This window comes from Berghia stephanieae, chromosome 5 (assembly GCF_034508935.2).
Source record: "Berghia stephanieae isolate SIO BIC M18660-M18661 chromosome 5, UCSD_Bste_1.3, whole genome shotgun sequence".
Lineage (NCBI taxonomy): Eukaryota > Metazoa > Mollusca > Gastropoda > Nudibranchia > Aeolidiidae > Berghia > Berghia stephanieae.
The window spans coordinates 47,700,064-47,720,900 of NC_088364.1; the positions used below are offsets into that span (position 1 = coordinate 47,700,064).

General features: G+C 33.4%; 1 protein-coding gene across 7 annotated transcripts in view; it reads right to left on the reverse strand.

Annotated features, from left to right (window-relative positions):
- Positions 1 to 20,837, reverse strand: part of LOC144973066 (uncharacterized) — a 60,022-nt gene that overhangs the window by 10,755 nt on the left and 28,430 nt on the right. For 3 of the 7 annotated variants that reach the window (XM_078915052.1, XM_078915050.1, XM_078915049.1), the window contains 11 exons: positions 20,410 to 20,518; positions 19,800 to 19,869; positions 19,254 to 19,327; positions 18,215 to 18,287; positions 15,066 to 15,137; positions 11,902 to 14,691; positions 10,827 to 10,994; positions 8,214 to 9,223; positions 6,726 to 6,891; positions 5,956 to 6,041; positions 3,073 to 3,147 (listed from right to left, as the gene is read on the reverse strand). In XM_078915052.1, the coding sequence (XP_078771178.1) occupies positions 3,073 to 3,147; positions 5,956 to 6,041; positions 6,726 to 6,891; positions 8,214 to 9,223; positions 10,827 to 10,994; positions 11,902 to 14,691; positions 15,066 to 15,137; positions 18,215 to 18,287; positions 19,254 to 19,327; positions 19,800 to 19,869; positions 20,410 to 20,518 (4,693 nt within the window). Of the gene's footprint in view, positions 1 to 3,072; positions 3,148 to 4,340; positions 4,386 to 5,955; positions 6,042 to 6,725; positions 6,892 to 8,213; positions 9,224 to 10,826; positions 10,995 to 11,901; positions 14,692 to 15,065; positions 15,138 to 18,214; positions 18,288 to 19,253; positions 19,328 to 19,799; positions 19,870 to 20,409; positions 20,519 to 20,837 lie in introns of all 7 variants that reach the window. The other 4 variants (XM_078915055.1, XM_078915054.1, XM_078915053.1 and 1 more) reach the window with 2 other exon arrangements.

Consider the following 20,837-nt stretch of genomic DNA (forward strand, 5'->3'; position numbering starts at 1 on the left):
GATTTATTCCTGTGTAATATTAAAAATAGTTATAAATGTTTACCCCGTGCCCCATTAGGTTTATCTGACCACTGCATGCTCTTGCTACTCCCCACCTACCGCCCTGTTTTTAAACGTGTAAAACCAGTAAAGAAAAGTGTACAGATCTGGAATGAAAGTGTGTGTGAAGATTTGCGTGGTTGTTTTGAATGCACTGACTGGAATGTTTTTATCGAATCATGTGATAGTGTGGATGAGCTGAATGACTGTGTGAGTGAGTATTTAAAATTCTGTGAACAGCTAGTGTCTTGTAAAAAAGAAATAAAATATTATCCTAACAACAAGCCTTGGATAACAAAAGATCTAAAACTTTTATTGAACCAAAAGAACACTCTCTATACTAGTGGAAACAAAAAAGGTCTGAAAACAAAACAAAAAGAGATAAAGAGGGTAATATCTAGTTGTAGAGATAAGTACAAAAATAAAATTGAAAAATGCTTTTCTTCTGGGGATATACGGGACACGTGGCGGGGGCTTAAAACTGCTGTGAACTATAATCCAAAGCCCACGATTATATCAGAAGATATCGAAATTGAAACTTTAAATAAATTTTATTCACGTTTCGACACAGCAAACAAATTTGATATTGAAAATGAAAAACATAAATTAGACAGGGCTTTGGAAGATGAAATGACTATTGAGGTCAGTGAAGAGGAAACGAGATTCGTATTTTCGAAACTAAACGAGAGGAAGGCTGCTGGGCCGGATGGATTGAAAGGAAAACTATTAAAAGAATGTGCCCACCAGCTTTCCCCCATTTATACACATATTTTTAACTGGTCCCTCCAATGCGTTTCGATCCCTGAAATTTGGAAAACTTCAAAAATTATTCCTGTTCCAAAAAAAGAAAAACTTGAAACTATGAACGATCTCAGACCTGTTGCACTGACTTCAATAGTCATGAAATCTTTAGAAAAACTTGTTCTTGTTAAAATTAGGAATCAGTTTATGCCATTGAGTGATAGTCATCAATTTGCTTACAAACCAGGACGTGGCGTAGAGGATGCCATTTTGCTGTTTACAAACAACATCTACAGGCATCTAGATCACGCTAGGAGCTATTGCAGATTGCTTTTTGAAGATTTTTCTTCAGCGTTCAATACAATGCAACCTCAGTTGGTTGTTCAAAAATTGACTAGTCTGAATTTAAACAAGTATATAATTGCTTGGGTGCTCGAATTTCTTACGGAGAGAGCACAATATGTTCAATTAGGACAAAACAAATCTTCCTGTATAACTACAAATACTGGTGCTCCTCAAGGTTGTGTATTGTCCCCTGTATTATTCACAATATACACGAATGACTGTAGAAGTCAAAACCTGAGAGTACCTTTAATAAAGTTTGCAGATGACACCGCTCTTCAAGGCCTCATAACAAATGGCAACGAAGTGGCTTATAGGCAAGAAATTGATAGATTTGTGTCTTGGTGTGATGCCCACCACCTAGAGCTTAACATAAGCAAGACAAATGAGCTAGTGATTGACTTTAGGAGAGTGAAGGAACCGATAGAACCGTTAAAATTAAAGGACCAATTCGTCCAGCGAGTTCCTCACTACAAATACCTTGGTGTAACGATTGATGACAGGCTCAAGTGGGATGAACACTTGAAAATAATTAGGCATAAGATGTGCAGACGTACATATTTTTTATCAAAACTCTCTCAGTTTAGAATAGATAAAACCCTCTGCACATTATTTTATAGAGCAGTAATCGAAAGTGTTTTGTCATTTTGTATAACAGCTTGGGGAGGCAATTGCTTAGCAGTGGAAAGGAACAAAATAAATTCAAATATTAAAAAACCCATTAAACGCTATATAAATGATGTTGACGATGTAGATCTTCTATACGAGAAATTTTGTATAAAAAAATAACTAAAATATTAAATGACCAGTATCATCCACTAAGACCATCAATTATTATGTCGGAAAGAAGTGGTCGCCCTTTCTCTATTTCAACAAAAACAGAGAGACACCGAAAATCTTTTCTGCCGTCCAGTATTAGGCTTTATAACAACAAGCAATAATCATTTTATATAATTATTTCTCATTTTACTTTTTAAAAATATAAATATTAATTTATTAATTTATTTGTTTTGCAATCTTTTCAATTTTCAATTTATAGTGACAGTTTTAACTATTTTACAGTGTTGAAATTATTCATATTATAAAGCGCAGCTCTGGTTATAGAGCTGCTCCTTTATATATATATATATATATATATATATATATATATATATATATATATATATATACATCCTATTTCCATTGTATTTTTATCTTATGTGTAAATTATAACACGTCTGTACAAAAAATTTCCTTTTTGGGATGCAATAAAGTATTATTATTATTATTATTATTATTAAAACAAAAACAACCATTGCATTGCTACGTACGTATTGAAATTAGTTGAAACAAAACAAATAAAGAGTGCGTGAAGTGTGATTTGGTGGAAGCCACGTGCACATATTTGCATCTGATAATCGAACGTAATTATAGGTTTGATTTAACACCGTTGTAATGAACAACATTTTGCGTTGGTTTGAGAGTATTCATTGGGCTATCAGACCTGCAAATATTTACACGTTGGATGGAGGCCATGTGCACATATCATTCCCAGGCCCGATAGCTGGGCGAGAATAAAGGCTTGTTGAGATATTGTTGTAAAGGAGTACATTTCGCGTTATTTCGAGGGTATTTCCATAACAAAAAAGGACAATAACAATTTGGGATGTCAAACTTGTTAAAGTGCATATCGTGTGAAAGTAAATCCCAAGAAAAAAGTGCTCAAGCATGAAACTTTAAGTAAAGAGCTCATTGCACAAGACTAAACAAATCCCACAAAATATACAAAAACCTTCGTTTTCTCCCTTTCTTCTACCAGTTTTTGACCAGCCTTAGATATTTCATTGTCTATTATTTTGTAATATTTGTGTTGTTTAGGCTCTACTTTACAAACATGTTACTTTGAAGTCATAGCTGTGGAGCGTTTCAATACAATCTACTCAAAATAAAAACCATGAAAAAATGATTTACCTGGTGCCAATACCTGACCTTTCACTTCCATAACTGCTTATGCTAGAGTTAATACCTGTATCGCCGTCTGAATCACTGGGTAGCAGGAGGAGAAATGGGGAGATCAGAAAACATGGGTTTACATAATAAGGAACCACCCATGAATATGTATAATTAGGGAGGATACCTATGAAGACAAATTGAACAACGCTATCATCAGAATCTATTTTATTGTGCGAACTCTACTGGATGGTGCTTTTGTTATTGACTATTTAATCTAATCACAGAAGTAGACAAATTGCCCAATTGTGCACCGTGTAAATGATATTTTTCGTTAAATAGATACTGTCAAAGCCACATTAGTTATATATAAAGACAAAAGTATATGCAAATTAGAGGTATTTGTCGATATAGGGTTGTGAATAATCAATAAATTTCAAAAACGGCTCCTGTATTTATTAAATCTAAATAGTCATGCATCAGGGAAATAAATATGTACGGTTTAATCAATTTATACAGCCTTTTAGATTGAGATAAAAATTGAAATTGATTGACGGGTCGCTTTGGAAATATATATATATAATTCCTTGTTTATACAATGCAAAGTAATGATGAAAACATAATAGTATAAGCACAATTAAATAACTTGTACAATCTTTACATTTTATGATCAAATTGGTTTAGAAAGTCTACAGGTAGAATGAAACCTTTGATGATTGGATTCTGAATGACTTAAGTAAATAAAAAACTAGCAAATAAATTTAGACAAAAAGTTAAAACGGTGATGCATACTAGACATTTTAATATCTTAAATGTTTATGTCATATCCTGCGATGTCATTGGAGCTTTTCATCAAACAAAACATTAAAGTAGATTTTTTATTTTAATTTTAACCTTCGAGAAGTGGAGGTGACAACAGTTTATGAAATTCGTTAAGCAATTTTTAAAAAAGTGGATTTAAAGTCGAATTGTCAAAAAGAACTAGGAAATGGGTAGATGAAACGGAGAGAGAAGAGTAGGTAAGATTTTGGGAAAAGGTTCAGTGGGCAGAGAGTACAGAGCCAAGGACAAACATCACATCAGGGAGACACAACTTTCTTGCCAAAACCCAAACCTGAAATATCTTTGTGAAGAAATGCAATGTGACTGTCAAATAAAAATTGCATGAAAAACAAAATAATATAAACCAAAAACTTGAATCAAAAATTAGAAACAAAAACAAAATAAATCATAAAAATAAAACCAAATCCCAAACTGAGTTTGCAGGTGGTGACCTTGATGATAGATACCTGACGTTCTTATTTTTCACTCTTTTCAGAAATTGTAAAATGATTCTGAAATCATGATAAAAATTGCAGTTTGTTAATATCAAAGCTTTGCTCTACCTTTTTATATATATAAAGCGGCGCAATGCAACATTTAATAGGGAATGAGCAGAAATTAGACTTTAAAATGAATGACAGAGATTGACTATTCAATGAGACATTTGGAGCATCAAATAGTTAATATTGATATTTATTATTGTGAAAGACGATACTCAAAATGCACCTATAATTCTTTTCATTTGTGAAAGGAAGAACCTGTATTTGGTATAGAAATTGTCTACAAATACTACATAGACCGTATCTGTAAATAACAGAGTGGAAACGCTGCTAAAACCCATTCACTTTACAGAACCAAAGCATTTAGATATGTTTTTCTTTGATTTTAATATTTATCACGTATTTTGTCATACCATAGTTAATCCATCGAGTAGAAATGTTTATAATTTAAATTTGTTGTTTAGAATCAGAAATATTAAAAAAAACTTATCCATGTTCTAGATAATATCCCGTTTACAGATAATCACAAAACACTCCCATTAGTGAAATCCATTAGTCAATTACAAAATTACAGTTAACAATTATTAATAGCTATTGATAATCTCTATGTTTAAAAAACTGTTTTGGAACATTCCAAACATTTGGTAAGCTTTATTATCATGAATTCTATTAATTAATCACAACCAATACCAGCCTGCCACAAGTAACAATCATAAAATCTGTATTTTTCGAAACATAGATAAACCAATTTTCATTAAAATTATTCTATTTTTGGCCTTCATTTTCTTTTTAAAATGCTTAGGAAAAGAGATGATTTGATTTCGAAGTAAAATGGATTAAAAGCTATCTTTTTCTAAAGTTATGGTAAATAAATTGAATCTGGATTGAAAAATCCAAATTCGATCAGATTTGTCTTCAATTTTTTTTTTAAAAGTATATAAACACCGATTTTACCCCACTATGTGGCAGACTGCAACGCAAACAAATTTAATTACGTTTTTTTTCACTTCACAAATAATCCAATCTAACAAATGGTCCGTTACTGAAACCAAATCGTCAACAAATCGCCACTGTTCTACCAAATTTTTTTTTTCATTTGTAACCTTTAGTAATCAACGAAAAACTAATTTTGCTAACGCAATTTTTGACCGAGCTAATAGAATATCCCTGATTCGTATGAGTCGCATCTCTTAAGTATTAATTTTATACGACCAATATAATAAGGCAATTCACATCATCCGTTTGATTATCGGAATTAAACAATAGATAATTAAATGACATTGAAATTAAATGATTAAGAGTTCACACGTGTATTTTTCATCACTTTACATTGTTAATACATTCATAACATTGTTGAGATGAGCAGTAATGTGTGTTTAGTCAGTCTTACGTTGACTGCAGCCAAATTGGTAGAATAGTGGCGAAACTGTTTCTGATCAATACAGGGTGATATTGGAAATGTGATATAACATGTACACTTGTATGAATAGATTGCATTGGTATACATGAGTTATTTATACTCTGCGCATTATATAACATATCACCGGAAAGCAATTATTGAAATATTTATGAAATTCTTTACCTTTGAACTTCAATCCAAGATTTGTTTTTGAAGACGGAAGATTTCGACATGGATGCAATCATCTTGTCTTCTTTGTCAAACTCTTTCTGTGAAATCAAACAGAAAAAGGAGCACTAACAATTAATTTTATATTTTAGTCCAGTATTAGAAGGTATCAAGGGTATCCCTTAATTTTTCAAAACTCATGTACATTTTTCTTCACTATTTGAAAAAGTCCAAGCCTATTAGTAAGCGCTGAATTTTAAACCTTTTCAGCTAATATATTGAATAATCTTTAAATTAAGGATTGTAATATAGCAAATAAAATGGCGTCCATGTGATTTTTGAAAAATCGTTAAAACAAAAGATAGCCTTCTTAGTTCGAACTCTGAAAATAAACACATTTTAAAATGTTTCGCCAGAAAACTCGTCCTTCAAAAATCATTATCATCAATCCCATGATCTGATGATCGTCGGGGGGGGGATACACGGGATGCAGATCTCACCAATTTCATTACGCGCGGTCATCAATCTGCCGGGGCATGACCGATTCGGCATGTCAAGTGTTGTGTTAACTGTCTTCTTCCATAATTTATCCTTTCAGTGGACTTGTATAGCTCGGTGGCGTCCATGTCCTCTCCGAGCTTTAAAAAATCGATCGATTAAAACGACCCTTATCTTGTCAAAAAAAACTGTCAAACCTTAGACGTTAAAGAAATCGGACAACTCTTGCTTCGAAAAGCATCAAGCTACAGGAATAAAGCGACGCGCTTTTCATTCTATTTCTTCACCTGTAAATTCCTTGCAATTTCTCCAGGTTTAGTTCTCTCGTGCCTCGGCCTTCTGTTGTCCGGAGTCTTGTTCTTATTTTCTGGTGACAATCTGGTTGGCGGCGAGTGGCTTGCCCTTGGGAAGTACACTGGACTAGCACTTCTCTCTGGAGTTACATATCCACTTCTGTGGAATGATATACAAAATAATTACAAGGGATTCTGATGGGACATGAGTGACCCTATTTCAAGAGTGATCAAATTAGCCATTTTAATGAACGAGTTACAGTTTTATTATCTTGAGGTTTATTTGTTTTTTTATCTTTATTCTATTTTCAAAATTTTTTTTACTTTGTTAAGCATGGTTTTGCAATGAACTTATTTGTAAAATAATAAAGGCTTGCGATATACATAAGTTATACATTTTTGCATTGCTTTTTATCAATCCTGTAGCACATTGACAAAATCCAAAGAAGTTTCAAGTTTAGGAATTTTCTACAAGTTGATAGTCATTTATTAATTCAATGATATCTGTAGTAAAAAAAACTGTTCATTCACCTAAAGGTAAAAAAAGCATTTTTAAAAATAAATTTCTAGTGTGTGATAAAAAAAAAAATTCACGTATTTTAAAATGTTATGCCACCATTTGATTAAAAATAGTAATAAACAAAAATTAATGTAACAGCTTCAAAATAGAACAAACTACTAAACACGGAACGTTTCGGGCTCAAAATCCTTCTTCAGACGACAACCACAACAACAACAACACCAACAAAAATAATAAAAACATAAATACATTACTAAAAGTAAAGAGTGATTAATACTTTATGCATTAGGTTATGATTTAATTTAGAGCTCAACCTTTCACTGAATGCACAAATAATATAATTGTTCTATATGTGTGGTGTCTTCTATGTTGTGAAGGGCATTGAATATGCCAGTTGTCACCCATAAACACAATCTAGTATGACATCGTGATGAAACTAATGGTGACAATTTTTGGTGTTTATTTTATTCTTTTTACACACACACATACACACACACATACACACTTACAAAGACAAATACACACAATCACACAGACACATACACAAACACACACACACATACACACACGCACAGACACACATAAACACATACACACAAAGCGGTTATCAATCTAACCAGAGTGTTGGTTTTTTAATGATCAATTAAGTTTTAAAAATCTTGTTCATATTAACATAATACAAGTTATGGTTTATTCGGCACACAATTGTGTATGTGAATGTAATAGAACATTATCATAATCAAATATCGGAATAATTTATTCATGACACCCAGAGCAATACAACAAACTAGAAATAAGAATTTATGATTCAATTACAAAGTTAGAAATTAAATTATAATCAATACAAAAAATTAGAAATCAAATTTTTAAAATTAGATTAAATATTTAGAAATTAAATTACAAGCAATACAACAAATTAGAAATCAAAATTTAACAACAGTGAAATGAAAGAAGAATGGTACCTGTTATCATCCCTCATCGTTGTTCTATTCAGAGACGGACTGCGACTCCTGGATACGTGTCTACTTCCAGTTCTAAACACACTGCGTCTTGGAGAAGCCCCGACAGATCCTAGACTTGTACTTCTCTTGCTTGGCACAGTCTCTGACAAACGATTGACTGGTTTTGCATTGCCATTGTTTTCACTCCTTGCTGAATTTCGCCTAGATCCACTATCTAAATCATATTGACGATTATGGTTGGATCTATATGGACTTCTATCCGAGCTAAATCCACGATTTGGAATGTCCTTTGTTCTAGACGAAGACAAAGGACGATTGTTTGAGTTTGAGCTGGAGGCGGAATGATCATTTTCTAAGTACGGAATAAATCTCAGCTTGTGTTGATCATTCACCCTAAATAACAACGTTTCTCTTTCTCTCTGCATATCTTTCTCTATATCTTGAAGCGTTTGGTCAATCAGTGAATTGTCCACATAGGACGTGTTAAAGAAAGAGTCATCGGCATACATCGAAGCTCTATTTGTCGAAAGGGGGCTACAGCTTCGACTCCGCGGCTGATAAGTCTTTCTGTGGGGATAAATTTCTCTATCTTCCGGAGACAGCTCATCACTAAAATATTTATTCTGACTAGATCCTCTTGGCGTGTTTCCAGGAGATGATGAGAATGATGTGTCGAGCAGACGTGCATCCGATTTAAAGTTCGAAAGGAATGGAGCCTCGACACTAGTTTGGGAAGCTGAAAAGATTCCTTCATCAGGATCTACAAGTTCGTAATTTCTATGAGAAGACTGGCGCCGTGGCAAGTCGTCTCCTTCAATGTCGTGAATTAATCCTTTTTTCTGGTAATTATTTATTATCTGTCGCACTCTGGCCGTTTGTTCTCTTCTGTGGAGCGAGTCAAATTCTTCAAATATTTCCTGGCGCTCTCTCCTCACTTTACAAAGACATTCCCTGAGCTCATCCATGGTCTGCATGGTTTTGAATTGATTCCGCTTCATTTTATCAACTTCCTGTGAACAAAACAAGGTCAGTATATTATTTACGTTATAGTTATTTAAAACTATTCTTACGGGTTGAATGCTAAATCATTATTAAACAACGTAACATTTCAGTAAAATGGCATCAAACTTAAGTGCAACTACTATTTACCAGTCTTTTTAATACTTTTCTATATGACCAGTCGAGTAGAATTGACTTTTCATAGTATTTGCATTGGACAACTTTTGTCTTCGTTAAAGATTACAAAGTTTCAAGTTTTACGTTTTAAGTTTATTTATTTACTGTTTGGCTTTTGCAAAAATAATCACAAAATTTGATGGCAACACACATGAACGAGAAAAGATTGCATTTTTTCAATTAAAGGTTTCATTAAATAATTACAAAATTTCTGAAATTATCACAGCGTAATCTTTGCTGACTGTAATTTTTTAATGGGAGGTGTTATAATGCCATTAATAGACACACCATTTCACTGTATTCTTGCGCGAATTGGGTCACCATAACACGTTACGTCACTTAATTAGATTTTTTTTAACAAAAGGGAGTTTTTAAAAATTCGCAACAATGTGATGATTTTTGTTGTTGTGGACACTTTAAAGTAAACTAAAATCTACTTTTAATCTCGACTTACTTAAAAAATATGTTTGGTCTTTTAACATATTTATATTTATTGACTTTAAGGATGATTTCATATAAAATTGTACAGCTGATGTGTATAATACCGTTTTTGACCAATATTGATTATTTCGAACTTCGGAGATACTCTTTCCAAGGCCGATAGTAAAAAATAATCGATTATTTTCCTTAATTTGTCGTTTGCAATCTGTGCCACGAAGGTTAGGGCCTCAAAAAAAGTAGTACCTTCGTTGCTACGGTGCCAATATGCAAGCGTGTATTTATGTGCCTATAAAGGAACCTAGCACCGCTCTTTATCATTACTAACGGGGGTGTAATAATATGTTTGAACTTGAATTGGTTTTCGGCACTCGTTCTTGATAATAACACTCCTAAAGTTGTGCTATGGTCAAGAACTCGATGCCGAAAACCACTACAAGTTCAAAAATTTTATAATGATGCACTTTAGAGCGCGGCCATTTTAAGGAAGGGAAGAATCAATTTATTGTACATATTTTGTGCATTTACCATAGCTATCTTGACTTAGAGAGGGGTTAATGATCTTTGATTGCAAAAAGATTTTCGATGAGCATTGGCATGCAGATTATGTATGTAAGAAAAATATATTATCATTAAACATAAACAACCTACCATAAAAAACATAAAACATAAAACGAACTAGAGAACTATAAAAAATAGATGAAAAAGTATTAATCAACAACTACAACACACCAGAAGCCAATGAAAACTAAAAACTAAACAACAACAGCAACAAAGAAGTTCCACGCGGTCCTGATGATGACTACTGAAGTCTGAAAACATAAATGTAGACCAATAAAAGAATTATGGTAAAATTATATATTTAAATGGTATATATATATATATATATATATATATATATATATATATATATATATATATATATATACATATATATATATGTGTGTGTGTGTGTGTGTGTGTGTGTGTGTGTGTGCGTATTTCTGTGGTTGTTCTTACATTTTTCATCCTCTCATTCTCCGTTTCAGCACTTGCCAATCTGGACACCAGTCTTGCTTTTTCTGCTTGCAGCACCTCAATGCCCGGTTTGGTTTCCACTAAAGACTTGTCTAGCATAGTTGCAGTCTGGTCCAACTCCTTTTCCAGTTGCTTATTGTCTTTGTGAACCTGTATCAAGGATGGAATTTTTAACAGATATTACAATGCAACTAATAAGGGATAAATCTAAAATTCAATTTATTCTTTCCAAGGGGAAATAAGTCCAGCGTCTATCTACAAAATAAAATGACAATGGTGATCCAGGCACCAGGTGCAATGGCAATTATATTAAATGAAGAAAAATGAAAATGTTCATTTATATATATATATATATATATATATATATATATATATATATATATATATATATATATATATATAATATATATATAATAAACATTTGAAATATAATTAAGATAGTTTGACTTCTACAACGTTGTTATCGAGCGTTGGCCTCACCGAGTGTCCATTCAAAACCAGATACAACCTGCATACATCTTCCTTCAGAAACATACACAAACGACATTCTACTACACTAAGCGAACACATTTGGAACCTCAAAGAAAAAAACATACAACACAGCATCACATGGAAAATAATCTCCAGAGCACAGTCGTACTCCCCCTCTTCTAAGATTTGCAACCTCTGCTTGGAAGAAAAATTCTTCATCATCACTAAACCGAACATAGCAACACTCAACAGAAGAAACGAACTAACTTCCTCATGCAGACATAGAAACAAACACCTTTTATGTAATTACGAACCTCCATAAACACGAATCTATAAAAATACGAAAACACAACAATCTACTTTCACTTCCACTTCCTGATGAGAGCAACGCTCGATAACAACGTTGTAGAAGTCAAACTATCTTAATTATATTTCAAATGTTTATAAATAGCTCCTTTTATACTAAAGTTGAGCACTATTATTTCATGGTTTTTGTTTTATAATTTATATATATATATATATATATATATATATATATATATATATATATATATATATATATATATCATGAAACGTTTTTACCCACCTCGTGTACAGTTTTCTCCATTTCTTTCATTTTTGATTCAATATTGTCCGCCCTTTGCCTCTCTTGCTCAACCTTACTTCTCAGCTCCATGTTTTCTGCTTGGGATTTGGCAAGATGATGACGGCAGTCGTCTAATACTTCGTTAGTGTGTCTCAGTTTGTCGTGGATCTCATGTTTAGCATTATTTAATCTAGCTTGGAGAATATCATGTTCCACAATCGCACATGCCAGTGCTTGTTTCAATTCAATGACGTCCCCTTCGGACAAATCTCTGCGAGAAATCAGACGCTTCCATTTTTCCTGGCGTTTCGGATCTAGACCATCAGAGGGGGTGAGGTCATGTCCCCAAATTTCTGGAGTGACACTTCTTGAAGGACCACTGTATCCTAGACTGATAGATCCAGGCCTTTGTCTTCTTGGGCTTTGAGGTGCTGATAATACAGGACTTCTGCTGGCTGAGGTAGAGGAATACGATCTTCTATTTTCACGACGTGGCGCAACAGGTTGTTTTAAAAGTGTTGAGCCATCTTGTACTGAAGGCGTTTTTGATAACATATTTGTTCTGCTACTGAGTTCTAATAATGGACACGATTGATTTCTGGTAAATTTACACGGAAGGCTAGACTGTGTATCAAGGAAAAGCTCATTATTTTCTTCGTGGAGATCCCTTGTTAAATATGATGAATCTGTTACTCTGTTGTTACTCAAGGCACGTGGGGATCGATGGTGCAGACTTTGACTTCTACTAACGCCTTCATCCTCCATCATTTCTACTTTGACTTTCAAAGCATCAATTTCTTTACATAAAACTTCAATAAATTTTGACTGAGCTGCAGGATCTTCGTGGTTAAAAGTGGTTTGGTCTCTTCTCCTCTTCTGAAGCTCCCATGCCTCTCTTCTGGGAATTCTGCCGGAACCACCTCGTCTTGGAGTGGCATCATCAACAATATTTTCATCCATTTGACTTGTATAACTTCTGTCTGAATCCAGTCCCAAATCTAGTCTGGTTACCTCTGGGTATTTCTTTTCCGTGGCTTTCCTGGGAGAAGGTTTGTGTATTCTACCTGGTGATCCATGTGTTGGCGAAGAAGACATGGCTATAATGCGTGACGACGGTCGTTCGTCTTCAACGACCCTGTTATTCATTCCTAGACTTTTGAGTAGAACTTCCTCTCTCCTCGAACGATTTGCCTCCGACATTTCTTTAATTTCGGGACCTCGAGTATAGGACTCCGTATCTGAATGAGGTCTAGAATTCGACAAATGACGAGGCGATAAGGATCTAGATCTACTTCTTGGAGAAATGGACAGCATTGAGTTCTCTCCCCTTTCACCCTCACGCTGAGATGGAGATCTCGAAGACGTTTGGAAACGAACTCTAGAGCCACCCGATGTCGGGTGAGGTGGTCTGGCTTCTTCAGTAGGCATTGTTAATTGAACACCCTCTCGTGCCTTTTTAATAGCGTCTATGAGAGATAGAACCTCAGGACCACTTGTTTGCATGAGAAATTTTGATGCATCTGCGGCTTTTTGTCTCAGATCTTCGGGTAATTGAGATAATACTGCGTCTAGGCTTTGATCACTAGAATTGCCGCCTCCTCTAATGTTTGCAGCATGTCTAATATTTGGATTATAAGCATTTGAAGACAAGGAAGGCTGATATCTCTCACTCGTTCGTATTGTTAAATCACTCGAGCGGCTCCTCATAGAGTTGAGATCGAGATTCCGAATTGGGGAAGATTTCACCTCTGATGACGATTTTGATCTTGATGGAATGTCATTTCTATAATTACTTATAAGAGGCCTTGGGGACGGTTCGTTTGAGGGAGCAACACCAGACAATCTACCCATTGTTTCTTCCCATTGTAAAATATAATCTTTTGGACGTTTTATTTTTATCCTAGTCTCCTCTTCTCGAGTATTACCAAGTCTTCTTTCTCTCTCAATCAATCTTTCACTGGCAAGTGAAGCAGGAGACTTAGATCCTTCCCTGTTGACACCATTTGTACTTGAGTTCGTGTTATCATTATTTGTGGCTCCATTTCTATTTCTTCTATTGAAACTACTACTTGTATCAGCTTTCTTCTTTAACAACATGTCACTTCCATTCGTTGTCCTTATGCTTCCTCCATTACTTAAAAGACTTGATTGTGATGAACCAACGTTCTCATCCTGAATTTTATTTCTAGAAACACCACTTGAATAGGATCCAAGTATATCAATAGTTTCTCTTCCATTTTTATTCCTTCGTTTGCTGTCAAATCTTTCATCTTTGTCATTATTAATTGAGCTTGATACGCCATCACTATATGATTGTATTATAATTTGAACTGGAGGTTTATCTCTTACGGCGAGTGAACTGCTAGAAAAATCTGAAAGCGTGTCCGTCTCTTTTTCACTGACCCGTTGAGATTCCGCTTCTTTGTCGTCTCTGTCAGACTCTGAAGTAATTGGAAATTGTTCCACAACCCTGTCACTGATGGTCTGGTGTAAGATATCACTCCTTTCCTCTATCTTTTGCGGGGATTGTACTCTTTTAGGGGAGGTTTTATTTTCTCTGCCCGAGATGAGGGATCCTGTTGAAGACCAGTCCGATGTTTCATTCCCATCTGCAATGGTTTGTTCGTAGAGACTCCTGCTTCGTGTCCTACTTCCTTTATCCTCAACGGAGTGTGCTGAGCTGGACCTGCCTCCACTAGAATGAGACCTTCCTCTATGGATGGGAGACGCTGATCGTGTAGATGTTGATTCGTTGGACAATGATCTGGCTCTTCTCTCAAAGAAATGAATCTGTGAACAAAAAAGAAACTCCATTTGAAAATAGAGAATGTTTGGACCAGTTTTTGGGTGGCGGGGTGGGGAGAAAGAAATATCAGAGAGTTAAATTAAATGCGAATACTCAAATAAAATGGCACAATTTCATCAATAAAATTATTTAAATTCAATATAATGTAATCAGTCGTCTCAAAAGTCGTATTATTACAAGGTAAACCTGATGCCTAAAATCTAACTTATCACACATGTTAATACAAATGTCTTCATTGAGGACAGAACTACTCTTAACTTCCAAACTTTAATTATCTTGTCTTTGAATCAAATTTTTATTTCATCTAGTTTATTCCCATTTTTTCTTGATCGACAAGATGGATCACATATTGTCATACCTTTGCCATGGCTGCTGCTTTGCCATCTGTACTCAGCATTTCTCGCCTGGAAGGACGGTCTGAGTAAGACATCTGGATGATAGAAAGCAACAAATAGATAGCGCACGGGTAGCAAGACAAGCATAGCAAATAATACATTTCATTGTTTGTTCGAGCAATGCTTTTATCATTAAATTTGGAGTGTTTTTCTCCAGGCAGGATCTTCAATTTGTTGGAAACATCTCGAGTTGCTTGATTGGTTAGCTATATTCTATCGTAATATTCACTTTTATAAGACCGCATGTTGGTGGGGGCGGGGGGGGGGGGGAAGCAAGTGGCCGAGTGGTTAAGGTATTGCAGTGTGACCCAGATGGCCCCGCGATCGGACACATTCGGATTTTCGTTTTCATGGGCAAGATTATGGATCCCTAATTTACTCACTTTTGGACAACAGTTGTACTTTTTGTTGACCTCAGACGTTTCAGACCTTCGTTTGATGGATTATTTATATTTCTTCACGGATTGCCAGGGCGATGGCATCTAACGTAATTTTTTATAAGACTGCCTATGCAATTAAAACTGTGCTGAACTATATTAAAATCAAAAAGACCTCAACCAATAATTCCGTTAATCTCTATGAGCTTCGCAAACACTATCAAAACTTTTATTTATCGTTGTACCCAAAAACCACAAAAAAAAAAAACAACACGTACTTCATATGTCGATTAATATGTCCTCCAATTTGTCAGAAGATCTCAAATTTAAGATATCCTGACACTGTGTTGACTATTACTCCTTGTCATTGATATATTTAGTGCCTAGAGCGTGAGGATCGGCGTTATAAATGTCATTCGTTATCATCATCATCATCATCATCATCATCATCATCATCATCGTCATCATCATCATCATCATCATCATCATCATAATCATCATTATTTATTATTATTATTATTATTATTATTATTATTATTATTATTATTATTATTATTATTATTATTATTATTATTATTATTATTATTATTATTATTATTATTATTATTATAATATAAATATTAATATTAGAAATAATAATATAGAAATTACTATCGTCATATTTTTTCTTTTCTTCTTTTCTTCTTCTTATTATTATTATTATTTTGATTATTATTATTATTATTATTCATTATTATATATTATTAATTTTATTATTAATTATCAATTATAATACTATTGTCAATGCATTATTTCTTGTTTACTTATTATTATTTATTATTTATTTTATTTTATAAATATATAATTTTATTATTATTATTTTTTATTATTATTTATTATTATTATTATTATTATTATTTATTATTATTATTATTATTATTATTATTATTATTATTATTATTATTTTTATTATTATTATTATTATTATTATTATTATTATATTATTATTATTATTATTATTATTATTATTATTATCATTATTATAATTATTATTATCATTATTATTATTATTATTATTATTATTATTATTATTATTATTATTATTATTATTACTTTTAATATTATTATTATTAGTGCTCTTATTATTATTATCATCATTAACTCATCATAATATACCTTATACATTTTGATTAGATTAGATTTTATTTACTAACACAATTCGGCAATGCACACCTTGTTATCATTGGTTTACTCTACGACTTCATTTGGATACCTTATCTTTTGTTGTACGTTTCTGCATCAAGAGATATATAAATGTTTAGTTACTGTTTTCTTTTTAAAAGTATAAAAATGACCAACAATTCTAGTTTCATAATCCCTCTACTTGCTTTCACAACAGCAGACGTTTTCCTCATTTCCCAAGCACTTGCACTGACAACAAAAGTTACGCGCCACTTTTCAAATTTATAAATCTTGTAATATGATCAAATAATATTTTTATTTGACAGAATTCAACTTAATTCATTTCAAAAGATAATGATACTCTATTGAAAATGTCATTTTCAATAACAATAACATGAGTACATTGATGTTTAAAATTATCAGTGATGAAATCCCACATTCAATGAGATGAAACATCAATAAGACATAGTGTAAAACATTGTTCCGTTGATCTATCCAAACATACGCAAGATGCCAAATGTTCAACTAATTTCTTTCGCGAGTACATCGTCTAAAGAAATGCTCGATCGAAGAAAGGTCAGAAGATGTCGAGGGTCCAATGGAACTTGAAAATAGTGTTAATCAGAAATCAATACAACAGTGTTATCCTCACACAGTAATCCTAGACCGAAGAGTGATAACTCCCAAACAGGTCACTAATTTGACAGGTTGAACCAAGAGCTTGATTTCTCAGTTATTCTGAGCGTTTAAAGACCGTGAAAAAGACAGACAAATATTGTAGTTGTGTGTGTCAAGACAAGAAACCAGAGCGAATACAGTGTCTTGCCTTCATCTCAGTCAATGCAATTTACTTCTATCGATCGATATCTGTTCAATATCCGTATCAAGCCTAGGATTGTGGATTGTAGCTTCAAACAGTTTTATCTCGGGATGGTTTAGATGCCAACAATTGAATTCATCGTCATGATTATGAAACTTTGATTAAGTTGAGAAAATTCTTTCGAGGTTAATAATAGGTTTTTAAGTGAAAAAATACAACTCATCATTTTAGGTCATTTTTACTTGGAAAACATTGTTTGACATCTGCTTCATCTCGATTTAATACCGGTTTCAGACTGTGGGTCACAATTATTAAAAGTTTGAAAATCAAAGTATGTGATGTCATATGTGGTAGAATGTATTCTTTTCTTTCTTGAATTTATCAATTCTAAATCAAAGAGAGTCTACTCATATTATCTCAAAATATCTTATCGGGTTTGAACATGCATAAACTTTAGAAGAATTATATTTACTTTTGACTTTTGTACATTTTCACTATTTGACATGGTAGAGCGTTCAAAGGTGGTATACGTTAACCTCGTTGCTTAGTATAGTATAGTATTGTATTGTATAGTATAGTATAGCATAGCATAGCATAGTATAGTTTATAGTATAGTATAGTATTGTATAGTATAGTATAGCATAGCATAGCATAGTATAGTACAGTATAGTATAGTATAGTATAGTATACTTTACACAAGTAACAAAATACGTATTTTTTTATAAGGAAAGGAAATAATATAAACTTTTCATACCCTGCGTTTCAGAAGTGAGAGATAGATCATCAGTGTGTGCTCATCTGCTGTCCCATCAACAATATCATGCGCTCTAAAGAAAAAAAGGAATTGGAGTATACAGATATAGTATGACACCCGACACTCTAACGTGTACGTCCCTTGTTCCAGCCCCATAAAGGGAGGCGCAAAATTCAGCCCTTGAAGGAGGCTTCTTACTCGCATTCTCTCATGGTATTTATGTACATAAAATGGGTACCTTCCCGGTAAACCGCGGTCTTTTTCAGAAAATAAAATTGTAAGAAAGACTTATGGGAGTCATGTCTGAACCAACATGTTAAGCGTTACGGGTATTGGAATCCCGTGTAAAGCGCTTTCAGCACAATAAGTGGTTATTGCCCTATAGATAGTATGCGCTTGGCTAAGAAGCTGATAACATTGCTATCCGGAAGTATAACGGACCAACACACAAAACCGTGCGTATCCATGAACGTTTATAGTCAGGTTAATACAGTTCAGTGAGCATTATTCATAAACACGGATGGCAAAAAACAAAGACCTGAGTGACGTCATCTTCGAACTATCTATATAAACGCTACACTTGCATAGACAGGGAGGGGAGATTACTTGGTAATCTGTGCAATCATAAATCATATATCTAATAAATATTTTTTTATTAAATTTTTATTTAATGGTGAGTAACCAATAATGATTAACCAATAAACCCAATGATGAAAAAAAAATACAATTAAATTTTGGAACATGGACAATTATTGATCAATCATAATATTTGTGACTTACAAATTCAAAACGGTATTATGGCGGGATGGCTTAAATGAAAAAAATCGAATTTATAATCAAAATCATGAAACTTTGATCATGTTGATAATTCTCATTGAGGACAACAATATTTTTTCAAAGTGAAAAAACTAAAATGTCAAATAGTGGTTGGTTGGGTTTTAACTTTTTACTTCAAAATAACTTTTTACCACCTGGTTCATCCCTACATACCGGTTTGAAGCGTGAGTCAGAATTTAGAAGAGGGAAGGCTATATCTTACTTCACAATGTCTTTCTTTATCAAATACCGGTCTTGTATTTCTGTCAACAGAGAATCTATGTACTCGGCCTTATCCTTTGGATAGAAAATACATTGTAAATATGTGATGTATTTGGGTAAAACCTACGTGCACATCTTTGCAGGTCGGATAGCCAAACGCAATAATGGACTTATTTTAAAACGGTTGTAATGGAGATTGTTTTGGGTTGGTTTCAGAGTATGTCTATCCATAACAACGATGAGACCAGGCCAGTCTGGGCTATCAGACCTGCAAATTAGGAGGCGTTGGTGAAACACAAATGTTTTGTTTTAATAATATTGATCACTTTTCTGTGCTACAAACTAATACAATAAAAATTTAGCTACACACACACACACACACACACACACACACATAAATATAAATATATATATATATATATATATATATATATATATATATATATATGAAAACTCACTTAAAATATCAATGTTTACTATGTACTAAATCATGCAGTGGCATAAATATTTCCAAATAGACTTTCAAGTAATCAAAAGATTAAAATACCTCTGCTTTTTTCATACTGCATCCAGCCATCTTTTCCAATAACTTTACAAACCAGCTTCCATTGCATAGACTGAAAATCGAAAAGAAATAAATGTCTTACATATCATCTTGTACCAGAACCAAACTTGTCGTCATAGCTTTTGCTCATCAAATCATGTTTGTCTTATAATTAACTGATTCGAACATTTTACATTCTAGAGTTAATTGATTCCCAAAATGTCATTCTATAAAAGTTGTCCTCACTTCCTTCCATAACATTTTAAAATAATGAAAAGAAGTTCAAGCTATAGGTGTTGACTAACAAATCAGTGCTTGGTAACGCATTGAGGCAAGTCCGTGCTTAATCGCAAAATCACGGCTTAATGATTTTATCGTCCGTTCTGTCGTTGTTCTTACTAATATAGAGCTGCGAAAACATTCGAATGTTCGGACGCCACCCTTGAGCATATGTTCTAAGTCTGCCTAAAGGTAACCCTTATGTCCTACTTGTTGGGTTTTGCTGTTGACTTTTAGCACATTAAGTGGATGCTTCTCTCCATAAAGCATCTTTCTTGTCCTTTTCATTTAGTATCGAGTTTATCTAAAAAGTTTGATTTCGTTTACTACTTACTTGAAACTTAGAGTGTTTCTGGCATCGAAAGCAGCCCCAAGCTCCTCCTGGCACCATTCTAAAAGTTTTTTCTTTCCAATTCCAACACTTCGCTGTGCTGCATTTTGGCCTGTGGATCACAATTAGCTGATTAAATTCAAGGTGCAGGTAACAATTTTGTACTTAACATCTTTGGTTGCAATTTGATTATAAAGCCAATTTTATAGTGACAAACGCAAACTTGGTAAAGCTGCAAAATGTTATTTCTTTTTAAAATTTAAGAACGACTTCCTCGGAAATTTAATTCTGAAGAAAGTTGCTTCAAAAACCATGGAAAACATAATCGTTAGCTAAAATGAGGTTCTGCTGCTAAATATTATACATGATTGATTTGTCTAGTGTGTAAGGAATCAACTCTGTTGGCTTTTTTCCATGTTATGACGTTACAC